We start from the raw sequence: 24,706 nt of genomic DNA on the forward strand, positions 1-24,706 counted from the left end.
TAATGCCGGACATTGCTGTTCCATGTGATGTCCGGCATGAACCCTTTAGACGCTGCAATCAATGTTGATCGCAGCATCTAAAATACTTAACACAATTTGCGATAGCTCAGTGGAGCTGATTGAGCTGAGAGGACGAGCAGAGGTTCCCTACCTGCCTCCGGCTTGTCCGATTGACGCTCCATTAATGCTGGCAGCCTGTAGTAATGGAGTGCTGATAACACTGACCAGTGCTCTGCTATAGGCTCCTATGCCACAGCATTGATCAGTGTCTACAAGCACAGGAGTGCCCTTGGCTGTCTGGGCATGCTGGGAGTTGCAGTTTTGCAACAACTGGAGGCACACTGCCTATTGTGAAAATTAATTTGTAAAAAAATAAAATGGCAATAAGGGTACGTTCCCACCAAAATTTGTGGCAGCAGTGTGAAATACGCTGCATATTCCTCGCTCACTATACACACTGGGCTTTCCGGCGGCAGCCCTATGCGTGTAGTGAGTTTGAGGCGGGGCCTTGTGGCGGCGTGACTGAAGTACGGCTCCGCCTCCAAAACTCACTAAATGCATAGGGCTGCAGCCAGAAAGCCCAGTGTTTATAGTGAGCGAGGGATACGCAGCGTATTTCACACTGCTGCCGTAAATTTTGTGCAGTGTGAAATATGCTGCGTATACGCCAGGTGGGAATGCATCCTAAATGTAAAAAAAACAAAACAAAACAAAAAAAAAACTTCCCCCAAATGAGTTTAAATCTCCCCGCCCCCCCTTTTTTTCCCAAATAAAATAAACAAAAATTATCATATTTGGTAACGCTGCGTGGATAAATGTCCGTACTATTAAAATATGTTAATGAAACCACATGGTCAATGGCGTAAATGTAAAAAAATACCAACAGCCAGAATTGCTGATTTTTTGTTCACTTAAAGGAAAACTGTCACCCATTCACCCGCACTATAACCTGATACACCGGGTTATAGTGCAGGTGAACAGGAGACCTATGCAGGGTCTCGAACTGCTAAACCTACCTGCATCCGGAGCCCGATCCTCCAAAGGTCTCCCTCTTCCAGCGCTACCTACTGTTTAAATTAAATGGTCACTGTCATAAATTTTTTTTTTGCTATTTCACTCCTTATGGCAAATAAAAAAAACTTTCTAATGTTCTTTGCTTAAAAATAGAGATGAGTGAAGTTACAGTGATTCGATTCGTCACAAACTTCTTGGCTCGGCAGTTGATGACTTTAGCCTGCATAAATTAGTTCAGCCTTCAGATCCAGGTGATGTTTATAAGCCGCAATCAAAATTGATCACTGCATCTAAAATGTTAAAAATTTACTTCCTGGTGGTTTAGAGAGAGTAACTGGAGGTGAGTGGGAGGGCACTTACCTACCTTCTAGTCATAAAATCTACTTTTGAATGCTCCAGGAAGCCCGGAGCAGTGAAGTACCAATAACATTGATCAATGATAAGCTATGGTACGACACTGAACCATTTATGCAATCTAAATATTGCATGTAATAGTCCCATATGGCAACTAAAAAATGTTAAGCAAATGTGAATAAATGTGAATGAACCCCTTCCCTAATATGTTTGAATCACCCCTCTTTTCCAATTTTTTTAAATAAAATTATGTAAAAAAAATTAATATAAACATCTTTGGTGTCGCCACATGCATAATTGTCTGAACTATAAAATATAACATTAATGAAACCGCACGGTCAATGGTGTAAACATAGAAAAATTTCAAAGTCCAGAATTGCTTATTTTTAGTTACTTCATATACCAAAAATGTTCTTATAAAAAACGATAGTCTCATCAAAACAAAAAATGGTACAGATAAAAACTACAGATCACAGTGCAAAACATGAGCCCTCGTACATCCCCATATACAAAAGAATAGGAGTTATAGGGACCAGAATGGGACAATTTTCTGCATACAAATTTTCATACCAAGTTTCATGTGATGTAATTGTAATTGTATGGACCTACAGAATAAAGAACATTGTGTCCTTTTTAATGGAAAGTGCACTGTGTAGAAACAGAAGCCCCCCAAATTTACAAAATTGCATTTTTATTTTCACAAATAATGGTGAAATTATTGGTGGTGCAAAAAACAAGCCCTCATGTTGGTCTGTAGGTGGAAAATTGAAGCCATTATGATTATTGGAAGGTGAGGCGGAAAAAACTCAAGTGAAATAATAAAAACATTTCTGCGTCTAGGGGTTAATTGTTTACACTTAAACACACAGGTAAAATCTCTTTCCCCTTGTCCTCACCCATCCCTGTATGACCTAGCAGAGGTACAAGATGACAGCCACTGACAGCTGCAGCAGGTCCACATGAGCAAAGCGACTGAAAAGAACTTACTCATGTTACAAAGCAGGAAAAAAAAACCTACAGTATCCTGCACATATTTGATGTGCAGGATTTTAAGCCGTGTTAGTTTACATTAAAATCTGCAGTTTTAAATCCTGTGCATCAGATATGCACAGGATACTGTACATGTGAATACCACCTAAGGGTGCGTTATCATGTGCATATTTTTTGCTGCTGCTTTTCTTACCCATTGAAGTACAAAAGAAAAAAAAAAACCTTGTCCAAGGGACTAAAACGACACTTTTTTTTTCATGAAAATTCACTTGTCCTGGGTACACAAAATAATTTTAGCCAAAATAGTACGTAAATAAGTTTTTATTTTATTTTTAGTTTTTGCACTTGTGTTTTTTCCTCCTCACCCAATAATAGCCATAACTGTTATTTACTTTTCCATCTACAGACCCATATGAGGGTTTGTTTTTTTGCGGTGCCAATTGTACTTTTTGTTGACACATTTCGTTTCTTCATTACTTACCGTATGCTCTGAAACAAAAAATATATATTTGTGAGGTAAAAAGCTAATTTGAGTTTTTTTAAATATATTTTTTTTAAATGTTTTCATTTATTTTGTTTTTTACGCCATTCGCATGGTAGGCAAACTTACTTGTATTTTGATACTTTAGGTCATCCTAATTACAGTAATACCAAATTTAAGTTTGTCATGTGTTACGAATGAAAAAAAATCTAAACTTTTTATATATATATATATTTTTTTATTGCCACTTTCTGAATCCTAGAACAGTTTACATTTTTTTTCTAATATTGGGCTGTATGAGGGCTGATGCTTTGCACAGTAATCTGCTGTTTGTTTTGGTACCAATGGTTTTGATAAGAGTTTTCGAGTTTTTTTTCCCTGGGATATGATGTTTAAAAAAAATAAATACGCAATTCTGTGGTTTGGTGTATGTTTTTGCATCAACTTCATCGACCATACCTTACATATGTTATATTTTAATAGTTTGGACAATTACGCATGGGCCAATACCAAATGCTTTTTTTTTAACTCAGACTTTATTTGTCCCCATAGGGCTGCCCATGGCTGCCCTGTTAGGGTACGTTCACACGCGTGGATTTTTTAGCGTGTTTTCCGCTGTGTATTTGAAAGTGGGTGGGCTCTTCTCAGCTGCCCGCAGCAGATTTTCCGCGGCGGAATTTACGCTGCGGAAAATCCGCCACAGTTCCTACTGACATCAATGGGGCTTGCGGCGGATTTTCCGCAGTGTACATTCCGCCGCTGAAAATCTGCTGCGGACAGCCGAGAAGAGCCTACCCACTTTCACATACGCAGCGGAAAACCCGCTAAAAAATCCACGCGTGTGAACTTACCCTTAATCTGTATTTGATTTGATCCTGCCTGGAGCAGGCTCAACCAAATGAGCACGGATCTCACAAATCAGTGGAGTTCAATAGAACTGCATTGATCTGTATGAGGAATCGAATGATTCCTTCTTAGTCCCCTAAGGGACTAATAGTGTTAAAATAGGTTTATTAAGTTTAAAAAAAACACACACATTAACCCCTTCCATATTAAAAGTTAACATTACCCCCCTTTCCAATTTTTCCATAGAAAAAATATGTAAACATAATAAACATAAGCAAATTTGTTATAGGCGCATGCATAATTGTCCGAAATATAAAAATATAACATTTATCTCATATGGTCAATGGCGTTAATGTAAAAAATACCAAACTAAAGAATTGCAATTTTTTCTTTTTATAACATCATATCCCAGAAAAAATGAAGTAAAAAACATTCAAAAAGGATTAGTACCAAAATGGTACCAATACAAACAGCAGATTACGGCACAAAAAATGAGCCTTCTTACAGCCCGATATTTTGGAAAAATAAATTAGTAAAACATGATAGAAACTAAACAAATGTGGTATTGCTGTAATCAGGCTGACCTAAAGTATCAAAATAACATGTAAGTTTTTTTTCACAAGGTGAATGGCATAAAAAAGGAAAACCCCAATTTAGCAAAATTGCTATTTTTTTTTTTTCAATTATACATCACTAATATTTTTTTGTTTCAGAGCATAAGTTATGGAAAAATGAAAGGTGTCATTACAAAGTACATTTGGTCCAGAAAAAAACAAGCCCTCATATGGGTCTGTGGATGAAAAAATTTGAAACAAAAGTGCACAAACTAAATAAAACTAAAATATATACTATTTTGGTTGAAATTATTTTGTGTATAAGGACAAGTGGTTTTTCATGAGGGACAAGTAGATTGTGTTCCGTTTTAGTCCTAGACAAGTATTTTTTTATTTTTATTTCCCCACCCCTGTATATATATGCAGCAAAATACGGCATGTGATACCATATACCCTTCAGACTTCTTGCAGACTTTGACTTCTATTGAAGTTAATTGGGAAAATCTGCTGCAAATCTGCAGTTTTTCAGTCCTGTGTGAACATACACTTAACCTAATTTCCCACTTTGCTGTCCCCTCCATCCAATGACAATGGGCCCTCCCTCCAATTATTACAAAAGTCTGCCATGTGAACAAACCCTAAGTGTACATAACATGCAGAAAGAAGGAATGCTCACGGCACTGGATATGCTGACCTCAAATGGCTTCTTTATTCAGACATAGGGGTTCAGACATCGGGAGTGGAGACACGAGGGCAGGTCAACGGCCGTTTTGCCGCAACCAGGGCTTCTACTGTAGACACCACGGTTGCGGCGGAACGGTCGTTGACCTGTCCTCGTGTCTCCACTCCCGATGTCTGTGAACCCCTATGTCTGAATAAAGAAGCCATTTGATGTCAGCATATCCAGTGCCGTGAGCATTCCTTCTTTCTGCATGTTATGAACATTTGCTTTGGTCCTATTGTCACTGAGCACCGAAGGACTGACCTTGAGATTGCGGCTTCACATCTCGGCAGCTCTCCAGGTACGGGTGTTATATGGTGGTATATTGGGCAGTGCCGCCCAGGCCTCTTTTCTGTTCTATACCTGTGCAGATTCACACATTCTACAGCAGGCTTCCTGCTGCAGGTTTGGCTCGCCATGGATTTTCTGTAGCAGTTTAAATCGACGTTCATGAGCTCATCTGCAAGGTTTCCGGTGGGAAAATTCTGCTTCTGGGCAATCTGCAGTGGCCCAAACCTGCCCGTGTGAACGTAGTGCCAACTGGTGCCAGAAAGTTAAACAGATTTGTAAATTACTTCTATTAAAAAATCTTGATCCTTCCAGTACTTATTAGCTGCTGAATACTACAGAGGAAATTCTTTCCTTTTTGGAACACAAAGTTCTCTGCTGACATCATGACCATAGTGCTCTCTGCTGACATCTCTGTCCATTTTATGAACTGTCCAGAGCAGCATGTTTTCTATGAAGATTTTCTCCTACTCTGGACAGTTTTTAAAATGGACAGAGGTGTCAGCAGAGAGCACTGTGGTCATGTCAGCAGAGAGCTCTGTGTTCCAAAAAAGGAAAGAATTGCCTCTGTAGTATTCAGCAGCTAATAAGTACTTGATATAATTTACAAATCTGTTTCTTTCTGGCACCGCTTATCCAGTGTTTGAAAAACAGCTATATATATGCATTGTTTTTCAATTGCTGGAAAAACCCCTTAATTACATTAGATACCATGCTGCGCACTATAATCATTCCCGCTCTGTAATATTATTATATACATGTTCCTGTGCACTTTGTATACACTATATTGCATTACTTATGTACTATGCTGTACATGCCACTCTTTCAACTTTATTACATTATACGCTTTTCACGCTATACACAACTCGCCCTTCTCGATTACACTATATGTTCGGCTTTATTGTAGGCATGAGTTGTAGACTTGAGTGAAAGCATGACCTCTTGGATTTTACAGAGGTCGGGGTCCAGGTTGTCACACACTTTAGATCATATTTCTCAGTAGTGCTTTCTGGTGGTACTGCATCTTTTTTCCTCTGTTTTAGCTGATCATTTGATGTCTGGCTTAGGAGGAGTAGCTTTAGTGCTTTCAATTGTTGATTATGTCCAGGCTGTGGTGCATGACCTGCTCATGGTTGGCATCATCTGCAAACACTGCACTATAGGCCCAGCTGCATCTGTTCATTGTTATGTGTATGTTGCTAAAGTCTTGCAATGTCAGTGTATTCTGGGCAATGTTTTGTACAGGCAATGGCATGGCTTAATGGCATCTACAGGGTGGGCCATTTATATGGATATACCTTAATAAAATGGGAATGGTTGGTGATATGAACTTCCTGTTTGTGGTACATTAGTATATGTGAGGGGGGGAACTTTTCAAGATGGGTGGTGACTATGGCGGCCATTTTGAAGTCGCCAATTTTGAATCCAACTTTTGTTTTTTCAATAGGAAGAGGGTCATGTGACACATCAAACTTATTGGGAATTTCACAAGAAAACAATGATGTGCTTGGTTTTAACGTAACTTTATTCTTTCATGAGTTATTTACAAGTTTCTGACCACTTATAAAATGTGTTCAATGTGCTGCCCATTGTGTTGGATTGTCAATGCAACCCTCTTCTCCCACTCTTCACACACTGATAGCAACACCACAGGAGAAATGCTAGCACAGGCTTCCAGTATCCATATACACTGCTATATACTACTATATACACCGCAGGAGAAATGCTAGCACAGGCTTCCAGTATCCATATACACTGCTATATACTACTATATACACACCGCAGGAGCAATGCTAGCACAGGCTTCCAGTATCTGTAGTTTCAGGTGCTGCAGAATGGGTAAAACAAAAACTGTAAAAGGACCCTCAGTTTACTTAGAAGATTTTGTTCAGTGATGAGGCAAACTTTTATGTGAATGGTGAAGTTAACAAACAAAACCATCACTATTGGTCTGACGCTAACCCACATTGGATAGATCCCTCCAAGACTGTTGGAACACAAAAATTGATGGTATGGGGTGGTATATGGGGTACAAAGATAGTGGGGTCATTCTTCATCAATGGAAACCTCAAGGCCACTGGATGTGCGAAATTGCTACATGATGATGTGTTTCCCTCTTTATGCACTGAAGCTGGAACGTTCCCTGAGTTTTTCCAGCAAGATGGTTCACCACCACATTATGGGTGTCAGGTCCGAGCATTCCTAGATGAACAGTTTCCTGGAAAGTGGATTGGTCATCGTGGGCGAGTTGAATGGCCCCCTTAGACTCTCCTGATCTGACCCCCTTAGACTTTTATCTTTGGGGTCATCTGAAGGCAATTGTCTATGCTGCGAAGATGCGCGATGTGCAGCACCTGAAACTACGGATACTGGAAGCCTGTGCTAGCATTTCTCCTGCGGTGTATATAGTAGTATATAGCAGTGTATACGGATACTGGAAGCGTGTGCTAGCATTTCTCCTGCGGTGTATATAGTAGTATATAGCAGTGTATACGGATACTGGAAGCCTGTGCTAGCATTTCTCCTGCGGTGTATATAGTAGTATATAGCAGTGTATACGGATACTGGAAGCCTGTGCTAGCATTTCTCCTGCGGTGTGTATATAGTAGTATATAGCAGTGTATATGGATACTGGAAGCCTGTGCTAGCATTTCTCCTGTGGTGTATATAGTAGTATATAGCAGTGTATACGGATACTGGAAGCGTGTGCTAGCATTTCTCCTGTGGTGTTGCTATCAGTGTGTGAAGAGTGGGAGAAGAGGGTTGCATTGACAATCCAACAAAATGGGCAGCACATTGAACACATTTTATAACACATTTTATAAATAACTCATGAAAGAATAAAGTTACGTTAAAACCAAGCACATCATTGTTTCTTGTGAAATTCCCAATAAGATTGATCTGTCACATGACCCTCTTACTATTAAAAAAAAACTAAAGTTGGATTCAAAATGGCCGACTTCAAAATGGTCACCATGGTCACCACCCATCTTGAAAAGTTTCCCCCCTCACATATACTAATGTGCTACAAACAGGAAGTTAATATCACGAACCATTCCCATTTTATTAAGGTGTATCCATATAAATGGCCCACCCTGTATGTTTATATGATGACCAGTAGGAGTTCAGTTTAAGACCCAAATTTACCTTATTGGAGCTGTGCTGTATAAACAGAACTGCCTGCTGCTTTATTGTTGTGCATTTGGCAAAGTTTATATAGGTTACTGGTGCTGTGGGTAGGCTAGTTCTTAGTAATAGGTGGCAGTATGCACTGGGTCACTGGATGGGGAAGGCATAGCTTTGGGTGTTGCTTACTGTCTGGGCCAGTGTTTCCCAACCCAACAAGGGGGCCTCCAGCTACTGCAAAACTACAACTCCCAGCATGCTCGGACAGCCAAAGGCTGTCCGGGCATGCTGGAAGTTGTAGTTTTGCAACAGCTAGAGGAATCCTGGTTGGCGAACACTGGTCTGGGCACTGCCACATTTACAGCCAGTCTCACAGCACAGACGTTCTTTCCTGATTCTTCCTATTCCCTCCTATTTGTCGTCTATACTGACCAATTCTGGGAGTTCTTCCTCCGAAATCAGTATTTGACTTCCTTATGAGGCGCACATGTCACAATTTTGAACCGTCGCCTACATTCCCTTTGTGTATAAACTGCACAAGTTTCCATAACAATGACTGTACTTGCTAGTTCCCCTACAGTATTTGTCCAATTCTAGCAAATCTTTTTTGTTCCTTTGTGTGTATCTGAATATTTACATTTGGCCTTATATATATTCTTGGGTTATCAAACTATTTTTTTCCCTAAATTTAAAAAAAGCATTAGCTTGAAGTTGAGGAAAATGGATGACTGCAAACAGTAAATGATATTGTTAGGTAACCAGCGACAATACTGTTCTTATCTTAAACGGAGTCCTTTACTAATAGTTGCTAGTCTATGAACGATTTCTCCATGAACATATGCTCTGATTGTTCGCAAAAAGACTGTACGTTCTCTGCTCTGTCATTTGTTAGATATGGCCAGATTTAACAAGAATACAGTAAACGTCAATATGGACTAATGTGTATGGTTCAGGACCTCGCTGTAAGTGAGAAGCGTGTATTGTCTACCTGTAGACTGCACGCGCTCCATTCATTTCTTTGGGAGCACTCTCGTAGAAATTAATGGAACATGTGCCGTCAGAGTTCCTCATTGAGAGCCTTGTCCCTTTTCAGTGATTTTCCGCTGTCAGTATGAGCTGCAGTGGAATCTCTTCTCAACTTTAGAGTTGGAAACTAGCTGTAGATTTTGCCCTTGTGAACGTGTAACCTAAAGGGGCTTTTCATGAAAACCCGTTGATGTCATATCCACAGGATAGACCATCAGAAACTGAATAGTGTGGCGTGGACACACAGCATACCCGCCATTCAGCTGTCCTCCTCAGTTCCATACATTGTGTAGCAGTGGCACTGAGTTTTTGCAGCGCAGCTCCCATTCTCTTTAGATGGAGCAGAGCTACGGTATCTGGTGCCACCACTATGAAATGAAAGGAGCCAAGAGTCCTGCACATTGTTTACCTCCAGTGCTCACCTGAGCAGTTAATGGACGAGCAAGATGTCTTGCCACCCTGCTGATCAGCTATTCCTGCCCTGGACAGGCCATCAGTACTTTTTCCTGGGAAAACTCTAAGGTTGGGCTTACACATAGTTTATTGGTCAATGGGGGGGGGGGGGGGGGGGGGGGGGGATTCATCAACATCAGTGTATGGTAGAGCTTTTTTTTTTTTTAATCCCTTTCTGCTGCGTGTATTTGTCATTTAGCTGCGCAAAATTTACTAAACTTGCGCACAGGTCTCTGTGAATCATGTGCAGTAATATAATCCAGCCCATCTCAGCTCTTGAAAAAAATATAAGGCAGACTTGTACGTGTGCTCGGAGCTGGTGTATATTTGCGGAAAAAAAGACACTTGCGTTCTCTTTGTGCGCAAAAAAAAGACGCAGTTAGCAAATTCATGTCTACAGGAAAAACTGCTCTACGGTACACCTGATTGGTGACATCTTTAGAAAAAGACGCACAAAAAGAACGCAGGAAATATCCTTGCACAAGATTTTGCGCAAGAAAATACACCTAAAATGACTCTATATAGATTGATTGAATCCCCCCCAATATGTGCAAATTTTCCTTCGTTTTGGACCCTGGTTTTGGCAAATACTGAAATATACCAAAATATTTGTGAACCCAGTGTGACAAAGGGATGTAATTCGGAAACATTGCTGATGGCGCTCACAGGCTTGTGAGCTCATTTATCCCCCAAGGAGAGGCTGGACGAACGGCAAAGAGGACATTTAGGGTCTATTCACATGTACAGTATTCTGCACAGTATTTTCTGCTGCAGATTTCAATGTAAACTGAATGACTGAACACAGCTTGAAATCCTGCGCAGAATACCGTACGGCCCCTTAAAGCTCCAGCTGGAGCAGTGGACTTCCAAGTGCATGCCGCGTCAGTAATGATTCACTAAAGCGACCAACCCGCACCTGGGAGAATAAATCTTTTTGTACATGTGATGATGCTAAAACCAGTTTTTGTTCTGAAGATAAAGCATTAAATTAGAAGAAAATAATTTTTGTCGTTGTACTGCTTGTTATGAATGAACCCAGCGTAACACAGATGGATCATATGTTTTCTCTATTGCAGCGACACATTGCTTTAGCACATTTCGTTGCAAATCTGCATGTGAACATTTAAGGAGAGAATGTTAGATCTACCCCTTCCTTGTAAAATAAAACTGGTGAAGTAGGTCTCCCACTGATCTAACTTAGGCTGGAGCATTAGATTTGTGAGGTTGGATTAACTCTTTAAACTTCCCACCACGGCCATATGAACTGTGGTGGACAGCATTGGATGTGACCATGGTTCCTTTCTTCTGAATTTTTACTTCTTTGTTCTTAGTGAAAAAATGCAGATGTTATTTTCCATTTCAGCTTTTCTTTGAAACCACATGGCTTAAGGTCAAGGTGCATGAAGGGAATTTTGAGTCAACAGCTCCTCTGTTTTGTCTGGCATCAGGTGATGGCCAGCTGTACTACAGAGGCATTACAGTCACGCATTCCTAGCTCTCTGATTTACCTGGATTTAATATTTAAAAAAAAAAAAGCATTTGTATGTGACTCAAATAACTGAGCATTGGGAGGCATTTGCATAGGGGATAAGATGTCTTAGGGCCAGAGTACCCCTTTAAGTCTTTCAGAGGGATGGAAGTTGAGAAAAAATACTGCATGTCCTTTTTTTTTTTCTCCCTCTCTGCTAATTTAAGATAACTGGATCCATCAGGACCCTGAACCGGTCGGAGTACAATGGTATTGTTAATTTAGGCTAGACACATACTGTATATACATATTTATTTGACTACAGACAGAAGTCACTCTTAGGGTGACACCAGTCATGGCCTAGAAGATATCTTCAACCATAGAGGAGATTTTTTTTTTTCTATTCACAAGGCATTTTGGTCAACACTGTTTATAAAGGAAAGAAAATACAGATCCCATCTATTTCTGCCTAATTTAATGTAAAAATTATTTCTGGCAATCAAAATAAATCTCTGGTTATCTGGTAACTATACAGTGACCCCTCGGCCTACGATGGCCCAGACATAAGATAATTTCAACATGCGATGGCCTCTCAGAGGCTATCGCATGTTGAAGGCAGCATCAACATACGATGCTTTTTTATGTCGGGGCCATCGCATAAACGGCTATCTGGCAGCGCTGACTGCTTCAGCTGCTGCCGGATAGCCGTTTACGGTGCCCCGTGAGCTCCGGTGGTGGTCACTCGCCTGTCCTTGGGGCTCCGGCGCGTCCTCTTCGGGATCCTCTGCATCGTCGTCATCATGTCGCTGCACACATGATGACGACGATGGAGAGCGCCGTCCCGTCATCCAATAGGAGCGGCGTGCGTAGCGACGTGATGGCGTCGACGGAGAGCGAGGATGCCGGGGAAGCAGAGGCCTTGCCGGAGCATCGGGGACGCGGCGACATCGATGCACGGCGACATCCCGGGCAGCGGTGACGGTCCGGAGCGGTGGGGACAGGTGAGTACAACTTTCGTCTAACAGTGGTCTACAACCTGCGGACCTCCAGATGTTGCAAAACTACAACACCCGTTGCCTGTCCAGGCATGCTGGGTGTTGTAGCGTTGCAACATCTGGAGGTCCGCATGTTGTAGACCACTGTCCTATACTTTACATTGCACGGATCCCTCAACATGCGATGGTTTCAACAAACGATGGCCCGTTTGGAACTGATTACCATCGTATGTTGAGGGACCACTGTAATTCGTAATATTTATACATTCCAAAAATTCCTTTAGAACGGAGTTCACAAAGACCACTTCCTCTGGCAGAGAGTTCCATAGTCTCACTGTTCTTACAGCACAGAATCCTCTTCTTTGTTGATTTAGAAACCTTAGTGTTGCCATCATTAGAAGAAAGTTTTGACATACCACAGGGACGTGTCGAAAGTTTTTATTGTTCGGGGTCTGTTCAGATCCCAAGCGGTTAATAGAATGGAAGAGTGTGGTTATGGTGCTGCACTAGACAAGCTCCATAGACTTAGGTCATGTTCACGTGTTAGAATTTCCGTTCCAAATTCAGCATTGGAATCCGTCACAGAGATTGCAGCAGAGTCCTGAATTCTGATGCGCTGTGCACACGGCAGAATTTCCGTGCCAGATGTTTCCGGCACGGAAATTCCATTTTCTGTGTTTGCGCAAAGAATAACCACGTTCATTCTTTGTGCGGAGTTCGCACAGAATGCATAAGCGTCTGAGACTCATGTTTGTACCTGCGCCTGCAGTTTGTGGAATGTCTGCATGGAGATTATCCATTCAGACATTCCGTAGTGTGAACATAGCCTTACAGGGGTTTGGAAATAAAAAAAAAACTTGTCCAAGGGACTAAAGCGGAACACAATCTACTTGTCCCTCAAGAAAATACACATGTCCTTGTCCTGGTAGATAAAATAATTTCAACCAAAATAGTATGTAAATAAGGTCTCTATTCGTTTCTGCACTTATGTTTTTTCCTCCTCGTCTTATAATGGCCATAACTCAGGAATTAATGAATTATCAGCCCAGCACTGCGCTGTCCCCATCGGGGAACTACTCATATGTGACCCGCGAGCACTGCTCTGCACCCCCCCCCCCCCCCATTTATCAGTCCAGCACTGCGCTGTCCCCATCGGGGAGCTACTCACATATGTCACCTGCAAGCGCTGCCCTCCTGGTCCTCCTGTTGGTTGGGGCCGCCAGCGCTGACACTCAATACCAGTGGTCTTCAACCTCCAGATGTTGCAAAACTACAACTCCCAGCATGCTGGGAGTTGTAGTTTTGCAACATCTGGAGGTCTGCAGATTGCAAACCACTGCTCTATACTGTATCCCCATGCCTGGGCTGCAAAAGGTAAACAAAATAAACTTCCCTGTCGGTCCGGACTTGCTTCCCAGGGAATGGAACGCCGGAGAGCCGTCAGCCTATCATCGGCTGCAGTGATGTTCTGCCTCGGCCGGTGATAGGTTGAGCCCACTGTCATGTAAGAAGCCGGCTTCTTACATGACAGTGGGCTCAGCCTATTACCGGCTGAAGCGGAACATCGCTGCGGCCGGTGATAGGCTGACAGCTCTCCGACATTCCCGTCCCCAGCATAAGGCCGACGTCGGAACATGCGTTTAGTTTTATTTTGTTTACCTTTTGCAGCCCGGGCATAGGGATACCGCACAGTATAGTGTCAGCGCTGGCGGCCGCAACAAACAGGAGGACGAGGAGAGCAGTGCTTGCGGGTGACGTGAGTAGTACCCCGATGGGGATAGTGCAGCGCTGGTCTGATAATTAATTGGAGGGGGGGGGGGGGATACCGTTATATACCGTGGAACCACCATAAGTTACAATAATACCGCGATACACATATTTTGCCATACCGCCCAGCCCTAGTCTGCATCTGCTCCTGCACCTCACACCGGCATTATGAAAAATAAGAGGGAAGGCCCTGCTTGCCCTATACAGGGCTAAATCTATAAAAAAAAATTCAACTGCCTGGCGCCCGGAACTACATGTCCCGGGCTTTGGCCAATAGGATTTCCACGTCCCTGCCTTATGACAGCAAGCTGGCCTTGAAGCTCATAACTGTGGCTGCATTAAGTGAAATTCCCTAGATGACTTATTAGGACTATATTGCAGTTACCTAAATGTGTGTGAGGGGATTTTCCATATCTTCCGTAACCGATAGATAGATGATCAGACATGTTAACTCTCAATGCTCAATCCTATTGTTCCCCCTTAATATAAGCCGCCACCTGAGGAGTCTTTACTTCTCTACCCAGTGAAAGCATACGGACACTTGTGAAGTGGGGGGAGTAATAGCTGTATTGGTTACCTTTAACCCCTTAATGATGCAGGACGTAAAGGTACGTCCTGGTGATGTGGTACTTAACGCACCAGGATGTACATTTACGTCCTGAGCATAACCGCGGGCATCGGAGCGATGCCGGCATCATGCGCGGCAGGTCCCGGCTGTGGATCGCAGCCAGGGACCGCCGGTAATGGCGGACACCCGCGATCCCGCGGATGTCCGCCATTAACCCCTCAGATGCCGTGATCAATACAGATCATGGCATCTGCAGCATCGTGATCACTTAACAGGATGACCGGATCGCCCACAGCGCTGCCGCGGCGATCCGATCATCCTGCACGGCAGACGGTGGTCCCCTCACCTGGCTCCGCTGTCTTCTGGGAGTCTTCTGCTCTGATCTGCCTTCCTGCAGACCAGAGCAGAAGATGACCGATAATGCTGATCAGTGCTGTGTCCTATACATAGCACTGAACAGGATTAGCAATCGAATGGTTGCTATAAATAGTCCCCTATGTGGACTATAAGAGTGTAAAAATAAAAGTAAAAAAAAATAAAGTAAAAAAAATGTGAAAAACCCCCTCTCCCAATAAAAACATAAATTGTCCCATTTTCCCTATTTTACCCCCAAAAGTGTAAATAAAAAATAATTATTATTTTATATACATGTATATACAGGTATGTGCGTGCGTACATATCCGTACTATTAAAATAAAATGTAAAGTTAGAGATCTTCAAAATAGGGGGATTTTAAACGTACTAATTTGGTTAAAAAGCTTGCAATTTTTTTTTTTTTTTTTTTTTTAGCGCAACAGTAATAGAAAAGTGTATAATCATGGGTATTATTTTAATCGTATTGACAGAGAATAAAGAACACGTCATTTTTACCATAAATTGTACGGCGGGAAAACAAAATCTTCCAAAATTTGCAAAATTGAGGTTTTCTTTTTAATTTCCCCACACAAATAGTATTTTTTTGGTTGCGCCATGTATTTTATGGTAAAGTGAGTGATGGCATTACAACGGACAACTGGTCGCGCAAAAAACAAGCCCTCATACTAGTCTGTGGAAAATATAAAAGAGTTATGATTTTTTGAAGGGGAGGAGGAAAAAAACTAAAACGTAAAAATAAAATTGTCTGAGTCCTTAAAGGAGTAGTCCAGTGGTGATTCAGTGGTGAGCAACTTATCCCCTATCCTAAGCATAGGGGATAAGTTGCAGATCGCGGGGGGTCCGACCGTTGGGGCCCCCCGAGATCTCCTGTATGGAGCCCCGACAGCCGGCGGGAAGGGGGCGTGTCGACCTCCGCACGAGGCGGCGGCCGACACGCCCCCTCAATACAACTCTATGGCAGAGCCGAAGCGCTGCCTTCGGCAATCTCCGGCTCTGCCATAGAGATGTATTGAGGGGGCGTGTCGGCCGCCGCTTCGTGCGGGGGTCGACACCCGCTATCTCGGCGGAGAGCCGGGGCCCCGTACAGAGAGATCGCAGGGGGCCCCAGCGGTCGGACCCCCCGCGATCTCAAACTTATCCCCTATCCTTAGGATAGGGGATAAGTTTTTCACCACTGGACTACCCCTTTAAGGTCCAAATGGGCTGAGTCCTTAAGGGGTTAAACTTTTAGACTAGCTTAGTAGATGCTACCATTTCTGGTTTATAACATGTATGGCAGTGTTTCCCAACCAGGTGGCCTCCAGCTGTTGCGAAACTACAACTCCCGGCATGCCCCAACAGCCAAAGGCCATCCGGGCATGCTGAGAGTTGTAGTTTTGCAACAGCTGGAGGCCACCTGGTTGGAAAACACTGATGTAGGGAAATGAGTAAGCTGGCAGACAAACCAGTGTCCTCCTCCTGCATTGATGGCACCTTTCTGCTGCGGCAAGCCTCTCGGGCTCTGCGCCTCTTACTACCAGTGACACCCTCCGCCGTCTCGTTCTTCTGTATGTTCTGTCATTTTCCTGAGCTGTCGGCTTCCTCCACAACCTTGAGAACAGCTTATTTGCTGCATTGTTTAGTGAGGCTGTTCTAGTAGACAGCGTCACTCACAGCGTTAGGTTTTTATCAGGTTTTTTTCTTAATGAATCGTGGCTGCAGTTGACATTATCTGAGGCAACGTGGTTCAGCGTAGGATAATTATAGCATTACTATATAGAAGTAATAAGCTTTTACCTTCTACTGTAACACACATTCTAGAAAACCGTGGGAGGTTTTGTTGTACATGGGTGTGATTTGTATTCACACAGTATGGGTGTGTGCCAGCTTGTATTCCATTTTGTAGTAAGTTTTTTTATTAGAAATATGTTAATGTGGACAACTTGATTGTTCAGCTTTCTTTCTCCACTCCTTCATGAACATCAACATCGGCACGCTAGATGGTGGATTGCGACCTTCAAAGTTAGCTGGTTTCTCAAGAGTTTTGTGCGTTTTTGCCAAGAGTGAGAAATCTTTCAGTTCAGTTAGGGGAGAAGATGTCTGATTGCGGGGGGTCCAGCCACCAAGGACCCCTGCGATCTCCAGGCCGGCAGTGGTGGCATCCGAAACACGGAAGCTTAAAGCTTCCGCGTTCATGACATCATGCCATGCCCACTCCATTCATGTCTATGGGAGGGGGCGTGACGGCTACTACGTAGCCGTCACGCCTCCTCCCATAGACATGAATGGAGGGGGCGTGGCAGCTGTAGTCGCCAGTCATTCGGCATGGATCTGAGTTCGCTCCGTGCACGGATGACTGGGGTGCCGCACCGGAGATCGTGGGGGGTCCCCAGGGCAGGACCCCCACCATCAGACATCTTATTCTTTTGGATAAGGGATAAGATGTTTTCAGCAGAGTACCCCTTTAATATGAGCATGTTAGTATACACCATAGCTTTTAGTTTTTGAATAGCTTTTATTTACCTTAAAATGTCTCCCCTTGCTTTGAAAGGACATGATGTATCTCAACTGATTGCCCTTCTGTTCCGTACTCATTCAAAAACATGGTCCCTCCAGGTCTCCTTGGACGTGTCAGCAGAGTCTCTACCTTTTCTTGAGTGAGTGATCAAATAGAAGTGCAGGGCATGTAGCCTACTCATCTAGACTTTTGGCAGAATATATTTTTAAGGAGTTTTCCAGTATTAGAAACTTGTTTTTATATAAGACTACCACCCCATGATATAACTTAATAAATAGCGCTATCCCTGATTGAGGTTTTGTTGTCCTTTCATTGTTAGTGTTGTCTCAGCAGCTCCCCGACCGCTCCCTTTGTCCTGGGACAACACATCATCCTTTGCTGTTTCAGTAGGTGTGTGTGGCTTGATCTGGTCTCTGTGCTCATCCAACCAGCTCATACATGCTAAATCATTTTCTCCCCGGTTAGCAAACGGGCAGCATTCCTATTAGGAGGCAAGTAGGCATGGTGGGCGGACTGAAATGAAAAGCTAAAGGAAAAACAATGCATTCTGGGATTTGTAGTACTAAGCAACCAGCTCATTCATGGAGTAGTTTGAGGACATTGTAGGGAAGAGGACTACTGATGCACAAAACAAATGAATTTGATGCTGGTTTCAGAGCTGGGGCAGCCAGTGATATTTTTTTTTTTTACTTAGTCAGAGTACCCCTTTAAGCAACAGCTGGAGGCATACTATGCCTATGCACACTATCTCAAATCTGTGCAGGATACTGGAAGTGTGAATAGACCCTAAGGGAACGTTCACACAAAGGATCTGCTGCATACTTTGTGCAGCTGATTTTGCTACCCATTAACTTTATCCGTAATATCCTGTACTTGTGACCCTCACCTTGGTCTTTTCACACATACAGTATCCTGTGCAAGATTTTATGTTGCAGATTTCACTGTAAACTAAATGACTGAACACCGCGTCAAATATGCGCAGGATACTTTATGTATGACTAGACCCTTAGGGTAAGTTCACATGGGTCAGATTGCGGCTGACTATTTTCCAGCGGATTATAAAGGCATAAAAAATGATTTCAAATTAGATTTCGATGCATCTGCAGCAAAAACAAAGAGCACAATACATTTTATTGTTGATTTTCAGAAAATGCAAAAAAAAATCTATTTTACACAACTAAATCAGCAACAATTTGTGTGGATTTTGATGTGAATTTTTGCACTAATTAAAATAAAAAATAATTGATTTTAAAACTTGTGAACTTTGCCACACATCCGTTATAGTCAATGGAAAAATCCCCATTGCCCTAATAAAGGCAATGACATAGGAGCTGCGGAGAAAAGTGTTCAGTGGGCTCCCTCTTGTGGCAGTTTCTGGGAGATAAAATTTTAGAATTTTATGCTGCAGCTGTGAGGGGAGTGTAGGTGATTTGTAATGTCATTTAGAAGAAAAGCTCAGGTACCCTTCAAAATATTCTGAAATTAATCGACACAGGATTTTTTTTGTACCCATTTAGATAAAACAAAAAAATAAATAAATTAACTGATACGTGGGCTGTGTGATTGTGTATTCATTAGTGCCACAGTCCTGTTTGTAGTCCTGCTTTAATAATTAAAAAGCAGAACTGATGCCATCAATTACATGAGCAGAACAGAGTCGGCCAGCATGCCTCTAATAGTTCATAATGAAGATCTCCCCTGCCACTGCAACGACGGTGTGGAAATCTTAATCACATTGGTTCAGTCCTGGGTTTAACCAACACTTACAATAACTCAATCATTAAAAATCATTCACGAGAAACCGTACAAACATAAAACCTTCAAAACTAAAATAATTTGCATGTTTCACATATGAGCATGCATACAATAGGTCTGTATTGTGTGTGTGTGTGTATATGTGTATATATATATATATATATATATATATATATATATATATATATATATACACATACATACACTGTCCTCTAGGTAAGAGATTGGATTATTAAAATAAAAAAGATACAAATAACAATGAAACCTCTCCAAAAGACATCCTCTTTGAGAAGACCTCCCTTTGTTCAGACCAGATTTTGTGTGAATTGTGTGATTTTCAGTCCATCTTACATTATTCATTGTGGTTATTTGCTTTGAGAAGACGACCTCCGTAGTCTACACTTCAATGCAATTTCAGGTGGTTTTCTCAGAGGTTTCATTGTAGATGAAAATACATACCTAACACTGATGCATCTGTATTTTAATCCTTCCTCATAGACTTTCTGACAATGAATAAAGGTAGCACACTGCATTTTTTTTTTTTAACATTGAAACCTGCAGCTTAAAATCTGCACCTTCAAATCCTGCACATTAAATATGTGCAGGATAATGTACATGTGAATATACCCATAGGGTATGGTCACTTGTACAGTATACTGCACATATTTGAAGCTGCGTTCAATTAGTTGAAATCTGTAGCTTCAAATATATTACGTCATATATGCCCAGGATAGTGTACATGTAACCCTACTCTTAAAGGGGTACTCCGCTCCCCAGCATTCAAAACATTTAGTTCCGAACGCTGGGTGTGGGCTTCTGTGTTCACCCGCCCCCTTGTCACGCCCTGCCCCGCCCCTCATCACACCCTGCCCTCTCAATGTGAGTCTATGGGAGGGGGTGTGACGGCCGTCATTCCCCCTTCCTCCAGACTTAAATTGAGGGGACCGGGCACCACGGAAGCCCGCACCGAGCATTCGGAACTAAATGCTCCGAACGCTGGAGAGCGTGGGAACCCCTTTAAAGGGATTCTAACATTATCGATATGTGTCAGATTATGAGGCGTCCGTCTGGGAACATGCTGTCAATGGAGTCATAGTGCAGGCTGCTACTCTATTCATTGTCTATATGGATAGCAGAGTGCTGTACTAATGCTGGCCTTTCTTGGAGCGAATACAGGCTATAAACAGCGCTGACAACACCCGTGACAAGTAAACAGGACATTTTGTTTTTTTTTCCCCCCACAGTATCCTGTAAACCTTAATAAGACCTGTTCTGTTCACCACTTCAGGCATATTCTGAGCCCTTTATTTGTCCCCATTGTTTGTGAAAATTTTTATCTGTCTAGATGTATTATGACATCTAAGTAATACGTGTTTTGTCTCCTTTTTTTTCAGATGAAGTGCCTGCAGACATGGTTGCAGAAGAATCAGGTCCTGGTGCACAGAATAGTCCATATCAACTTCGCAGAAAAACTCTCGTCCCTAAAAGAACAGCTTGTCCAACAAAAAACAGTATGGAGGTATGGCAATGATTCATTCATTGTATATTTGTAGGTTCAAGTGAAAGTACGGCCATGTTGTCCCACATAAACTCTCCTGAGTTAAATGATAAAATACTGGTTGCCCCCCAGGAGAGTTTACTGCAAACTATGCATAAAATGGACTCTATACCAAAACAATATGCAGCAAGTTCAATAATTATACCATGTGACCTATGTGTGGAAATACCTAGAGCAGTGTTTCCCAACCAGTGTGCCTCCAGCTGTTGCAAAACTACAACTCCCAGCATGCCCGGACAGCCTTTGGCTGTCCGGGCATGCTGGGAGTTGTAGTTTTGCAACAGCTGGAGGCACACTGCTTGGGAAACACTGACCTAGAGCTCTGCAACGGAAAATTGAGCACAGTTCACACTAAAGAGCGATTAAGAAACAGAATGTGGGACCTTGGTGTTGGATTCTATGACACCTCAAAGTTCTAGTTTTGTTAGAAGCACAGATTGAGTAGTGAACGTTATATTACATGCAGATTTCTCTTTCTGCATTACAAGGGATAACAAAAAAAATCTGCAACATCTGAACATACTCTTGAGTGTTGTCCTTTGGCAATCCCGTTGTTTAGGTAAAAACTAACATCTGTTACCAGGGTGTGTAAGGGAAGAGGCCTAAGCAGGCTATTTGCACATAGGAGTAGAGGCTGTGGGTGCAGCGATAACTGAAGTGGGAGTTGCTTATAGCCTGAATGGGTGCAGGGTGGATCAGAACCTTAGAATTACTTTACTGTTCATGGTTGGTGGCTTAGAGGAGTAGCGGGTGAGAGCTAGGCTTGTAATAGCCGATGGTGATAATTTGGTGCAAGGAGTGTTCACACAGCTTTTTCTCACTTTTTTTTTTTTTTTTTTTTAACCAAAGCCAGAAGTTCACCCAGCAGGAAAGATGTATAAAGTCCATCCTTTAAAGGGGTACTCCGCCCCTAGACATCTTATCCCCTATCCAAAGGATAGTGGATAAGATGTTAGATCACCGCAGTCCCGCTGCTGGGGACCCCGGGGATCGTCTCTGCAGCACCCCGCTATCATTACTGCGCAGAGCGAGATCGCTCTGCGCGTAATGACGGGCAATACAGGGGCCGGAGCATCGTTACGTCACGGCTCCGCCCCTCGTGATGTCACGGCCCGCCCCCGTCAATACAAGTCTATGGGAGGGGGCTTGGCGGTTGTCACGCCCCCTGTCATAGACTTGCATTAAGGGGACCGGCCGTGATGTCATGAGGGGTGTAGCCATGACGTCACGCTGCTCCGGCCCCTGTATCGCCCGTCATTACGCACAGAGCGAACTCGCTCTGCGCAGTAATGATGGCGGGGTGCCGCAGCGGCGATCCCCGGGTCCCCAGCAGCGGGACCGTGGCGATCTAACATCTTATCCCCTATCCTTTGGATAGGGGATAAGATGCCAGGGGCGGGGTACCCCTTTAAAGAGAGTGTGTAATCAGAAAGGGACCTATTGTTTAAATCAGGTTTTTATGTTCAAAGTGTTCATTAAGAATTTTTGGTTATTTTTTATTTCTTTTTTTAACCCCTTAAGGACCAAGCCCATTTTCACCTTAAGGACCAGGCCAATTTTATTTTTGCATTTTGATTTTTTCCTCCTCACCTTCTAAAATCCATAACTTTTTTTATATTTCCATCTACAGATCCATATAAGGGCTTGTTTTTTGCGTGACTAATTGTACTTTGTAATGAAACCTCTCATTTTACCATAAAATGTACAGCGAACCCAAAAAAATATTTTTTTAGGGAGGAAATTTAAATGCACATTTTGGAGGGTTTCGTTTTCACACTGTACAGTTTACGGTAAAATGACGTGTTCTTTATTCTGTGGGTCAATACGATTAAAATGATACCCATGGCTAGATACTTTTATATTTTTGTTCCGCTTAAAAAAAATCTAAAACTTTTTGTACAAAATCAGCAATCTAAAATCACCCTATTTTGACCACCTATAACTTTTTCATCTTTCCGTATATAGGGCGGTATGAGGGCTCATTTTTTGCGCCTTCATCTGTACTTTTTATCGATACCACATTTTCATATATAAAACTTTTATATCATTTTTTTGTATTTTAATAAAATGTGACAAAAAAAGGAGCATTTTTGGACTTAAATTTTTTACGTTTACGCTGTTCACCGTACAGAATAATTAACATTATATTTTGATAGGTCGGACATTTACGTACGCGGCGATACAAAATATGTTTACATAAAAAAATTACGCTTTTTGGGGGAAAATTTGACAATTTTCATTTTTATTTAGGGGAGGGGATTTTTCACTTTTTTACTTTTCATTTTTACACTTTTTTTTCACACTTATGTCCCTATAGGGGACTATTCATAGCAATCATTTGATTGATAATACTGTTCAGTGCTATGCATAGGACATAGCACTGATCAGTATTATCGGTGATCTTCTGCTCTATCTCAGACCAGAGCAGGAGACGCCGGGAGACGGACGGAGGCAGGTGAGGGGACCTCCATCCACCATTACAGATGATCAGATCGCTGCGGGCGATCCGGTCATCTATTTTATCATGCGCGTTACCGCAGATGTTGTGGTCTGTACAGATCATGGCATCTGAGGGGTTTATGGCGGACGATCGCGGATTTCGGCCATTACCGGCGGGTCCCCGGCTGCTGATAGCAAATAGCTCGCGGTCATACACAGGATGTAAATGTACGTCCTGGTGCACGAAGTATTGCCAAACCAGAACGTACATTTACGCCTGTGGTCGTTAAGGGGTTAAATGTTTTTTTTTTTTCTAATTTTGCTCTCGGTCTTATAATCATCCTGAAATCTTGCACATTTTCTATTGTGGCCACTAGGTCTAAAACTGAGCTAAGACTCCCTGTGGTGTTCAGATAATTTCCCAGTAGTGCATGTCTTTTCTCTACTGGTGTCACTTTTCATTGTACTCTTAAAGGAGTATTCCAGCCATAGACATCTTATCCCCTATTCAAAGGATAGGGGATAAGATGTCTGATCCTGCCGCTGGGACCCTCCTGCAATCTCCATGCAGCACCCATATTATGTGCCCGGCTGCTGCTCCAGTCTTGTAATCCTCTGTGTTTCTGGCACTGGAGACGTGATGCCACGCCACACCAAGTCACTCCCTCCTCGTGACATCACTGTGCGGAGATCCCAGGGGGTTCCCAGCGGTGGGCCTCCTTCCCCCCCCCCCCGCCATCAGACATCTTATCCCCTATCCTCTGGCTAGGGCAGTGGTTCTCAACCTTTTTGGCGACCGTACACCCAAGGCCTGAAAGTATGTCCCCGGTTACCCCCTCACGCGGAACTTGCGCGCGAGGGGTACCTGCTGACTAAAGGAGTGTTCTTACCTTTATACTAATGCATCCCCCCTCCATCTTAATCCCCTTCTGCTATTATTCCCCCCACCACCTTAATCCCCTTGTGCTATTATTCCCCCCACCACCTTAATCCCCTTGTGCCATTATTCCCCCTCCATCTTAATCTCCTTGTGCCATTATTATCCAATATGGCAAAAGGGGATTAAGATGGAGGGGGGAATAATAGCACAAGGGGGTTAAGATGGAGGGGGGGGGGGATAATCACCCCCCCCCCCCCTCCATCTTAATCTCTTGTGCCATTATTCCTCCCTCCATTTTAATGCCCTTGTGCTATTATTCCCACCTCCACCTTAATCCCCTTGTGCCATTACCATTTTAATCCCCTTGCACCATTCCCCCTTCCTCTGATAACCCTATTGCCATATCTGATAATAATGGCGCAAGGGGATTAAGATTGGGGGGGGGGGGGGGGGGGGAGGAGGAATGGCAAAAGGGATCAGAGGGAGGGAGGAAAAATCACACAAAGGGATTAATATGGAGGTGGGGTTGATGATTCCCCCCTCCCTCTGAT

The 24,706-nt window shown here is 42.8% G+C and overlaps 1 protein-coding gene across 4 annotated transcripts in view; it reads left to right on the forward strand.

Annotated features, from left to right (window-relative positions):
- FBXO11 (F-box protein 11) overlaps window positions 1–24,706 on the forward strand; it is a 127,537-nt gene that overhangs the window by 34,541 nt on the left and 68,290 nt on the right. For 3 of the 4 annotated variants that reach the window (XM_056568073.1, XM_056568074.1, XM_056568076.1), the window contains exon 2: window positions 20,673–20,797. In XM_056568073.1, the coding sequence (XP_056424048.1) occupies window positions 20,673–20,797 (125 nt within the window). Of the gene's footprint in view, window positions 1–17,641; window positions 17,663–20,672; window positions 20,798–24,706 lie in introns of those variants that run through there. The other variant, XM_056568075.1, reaches the window with a different exon arrangement.

Source organism: Hyla sarda, chromosome 3, assembly GCF_029499605.1.
Source record: "Hyla sarda isolate aHylSar1 chromosome 3, aHylSar1.hap1, whole genome shotgun sequence".
NCBI classification, from domain to species: domain Eukaryota; kingdom Metazoa; phylum Chordata; class Amphibia; order Anura; family Hylidae; genus Hyla; species Hyla sarda.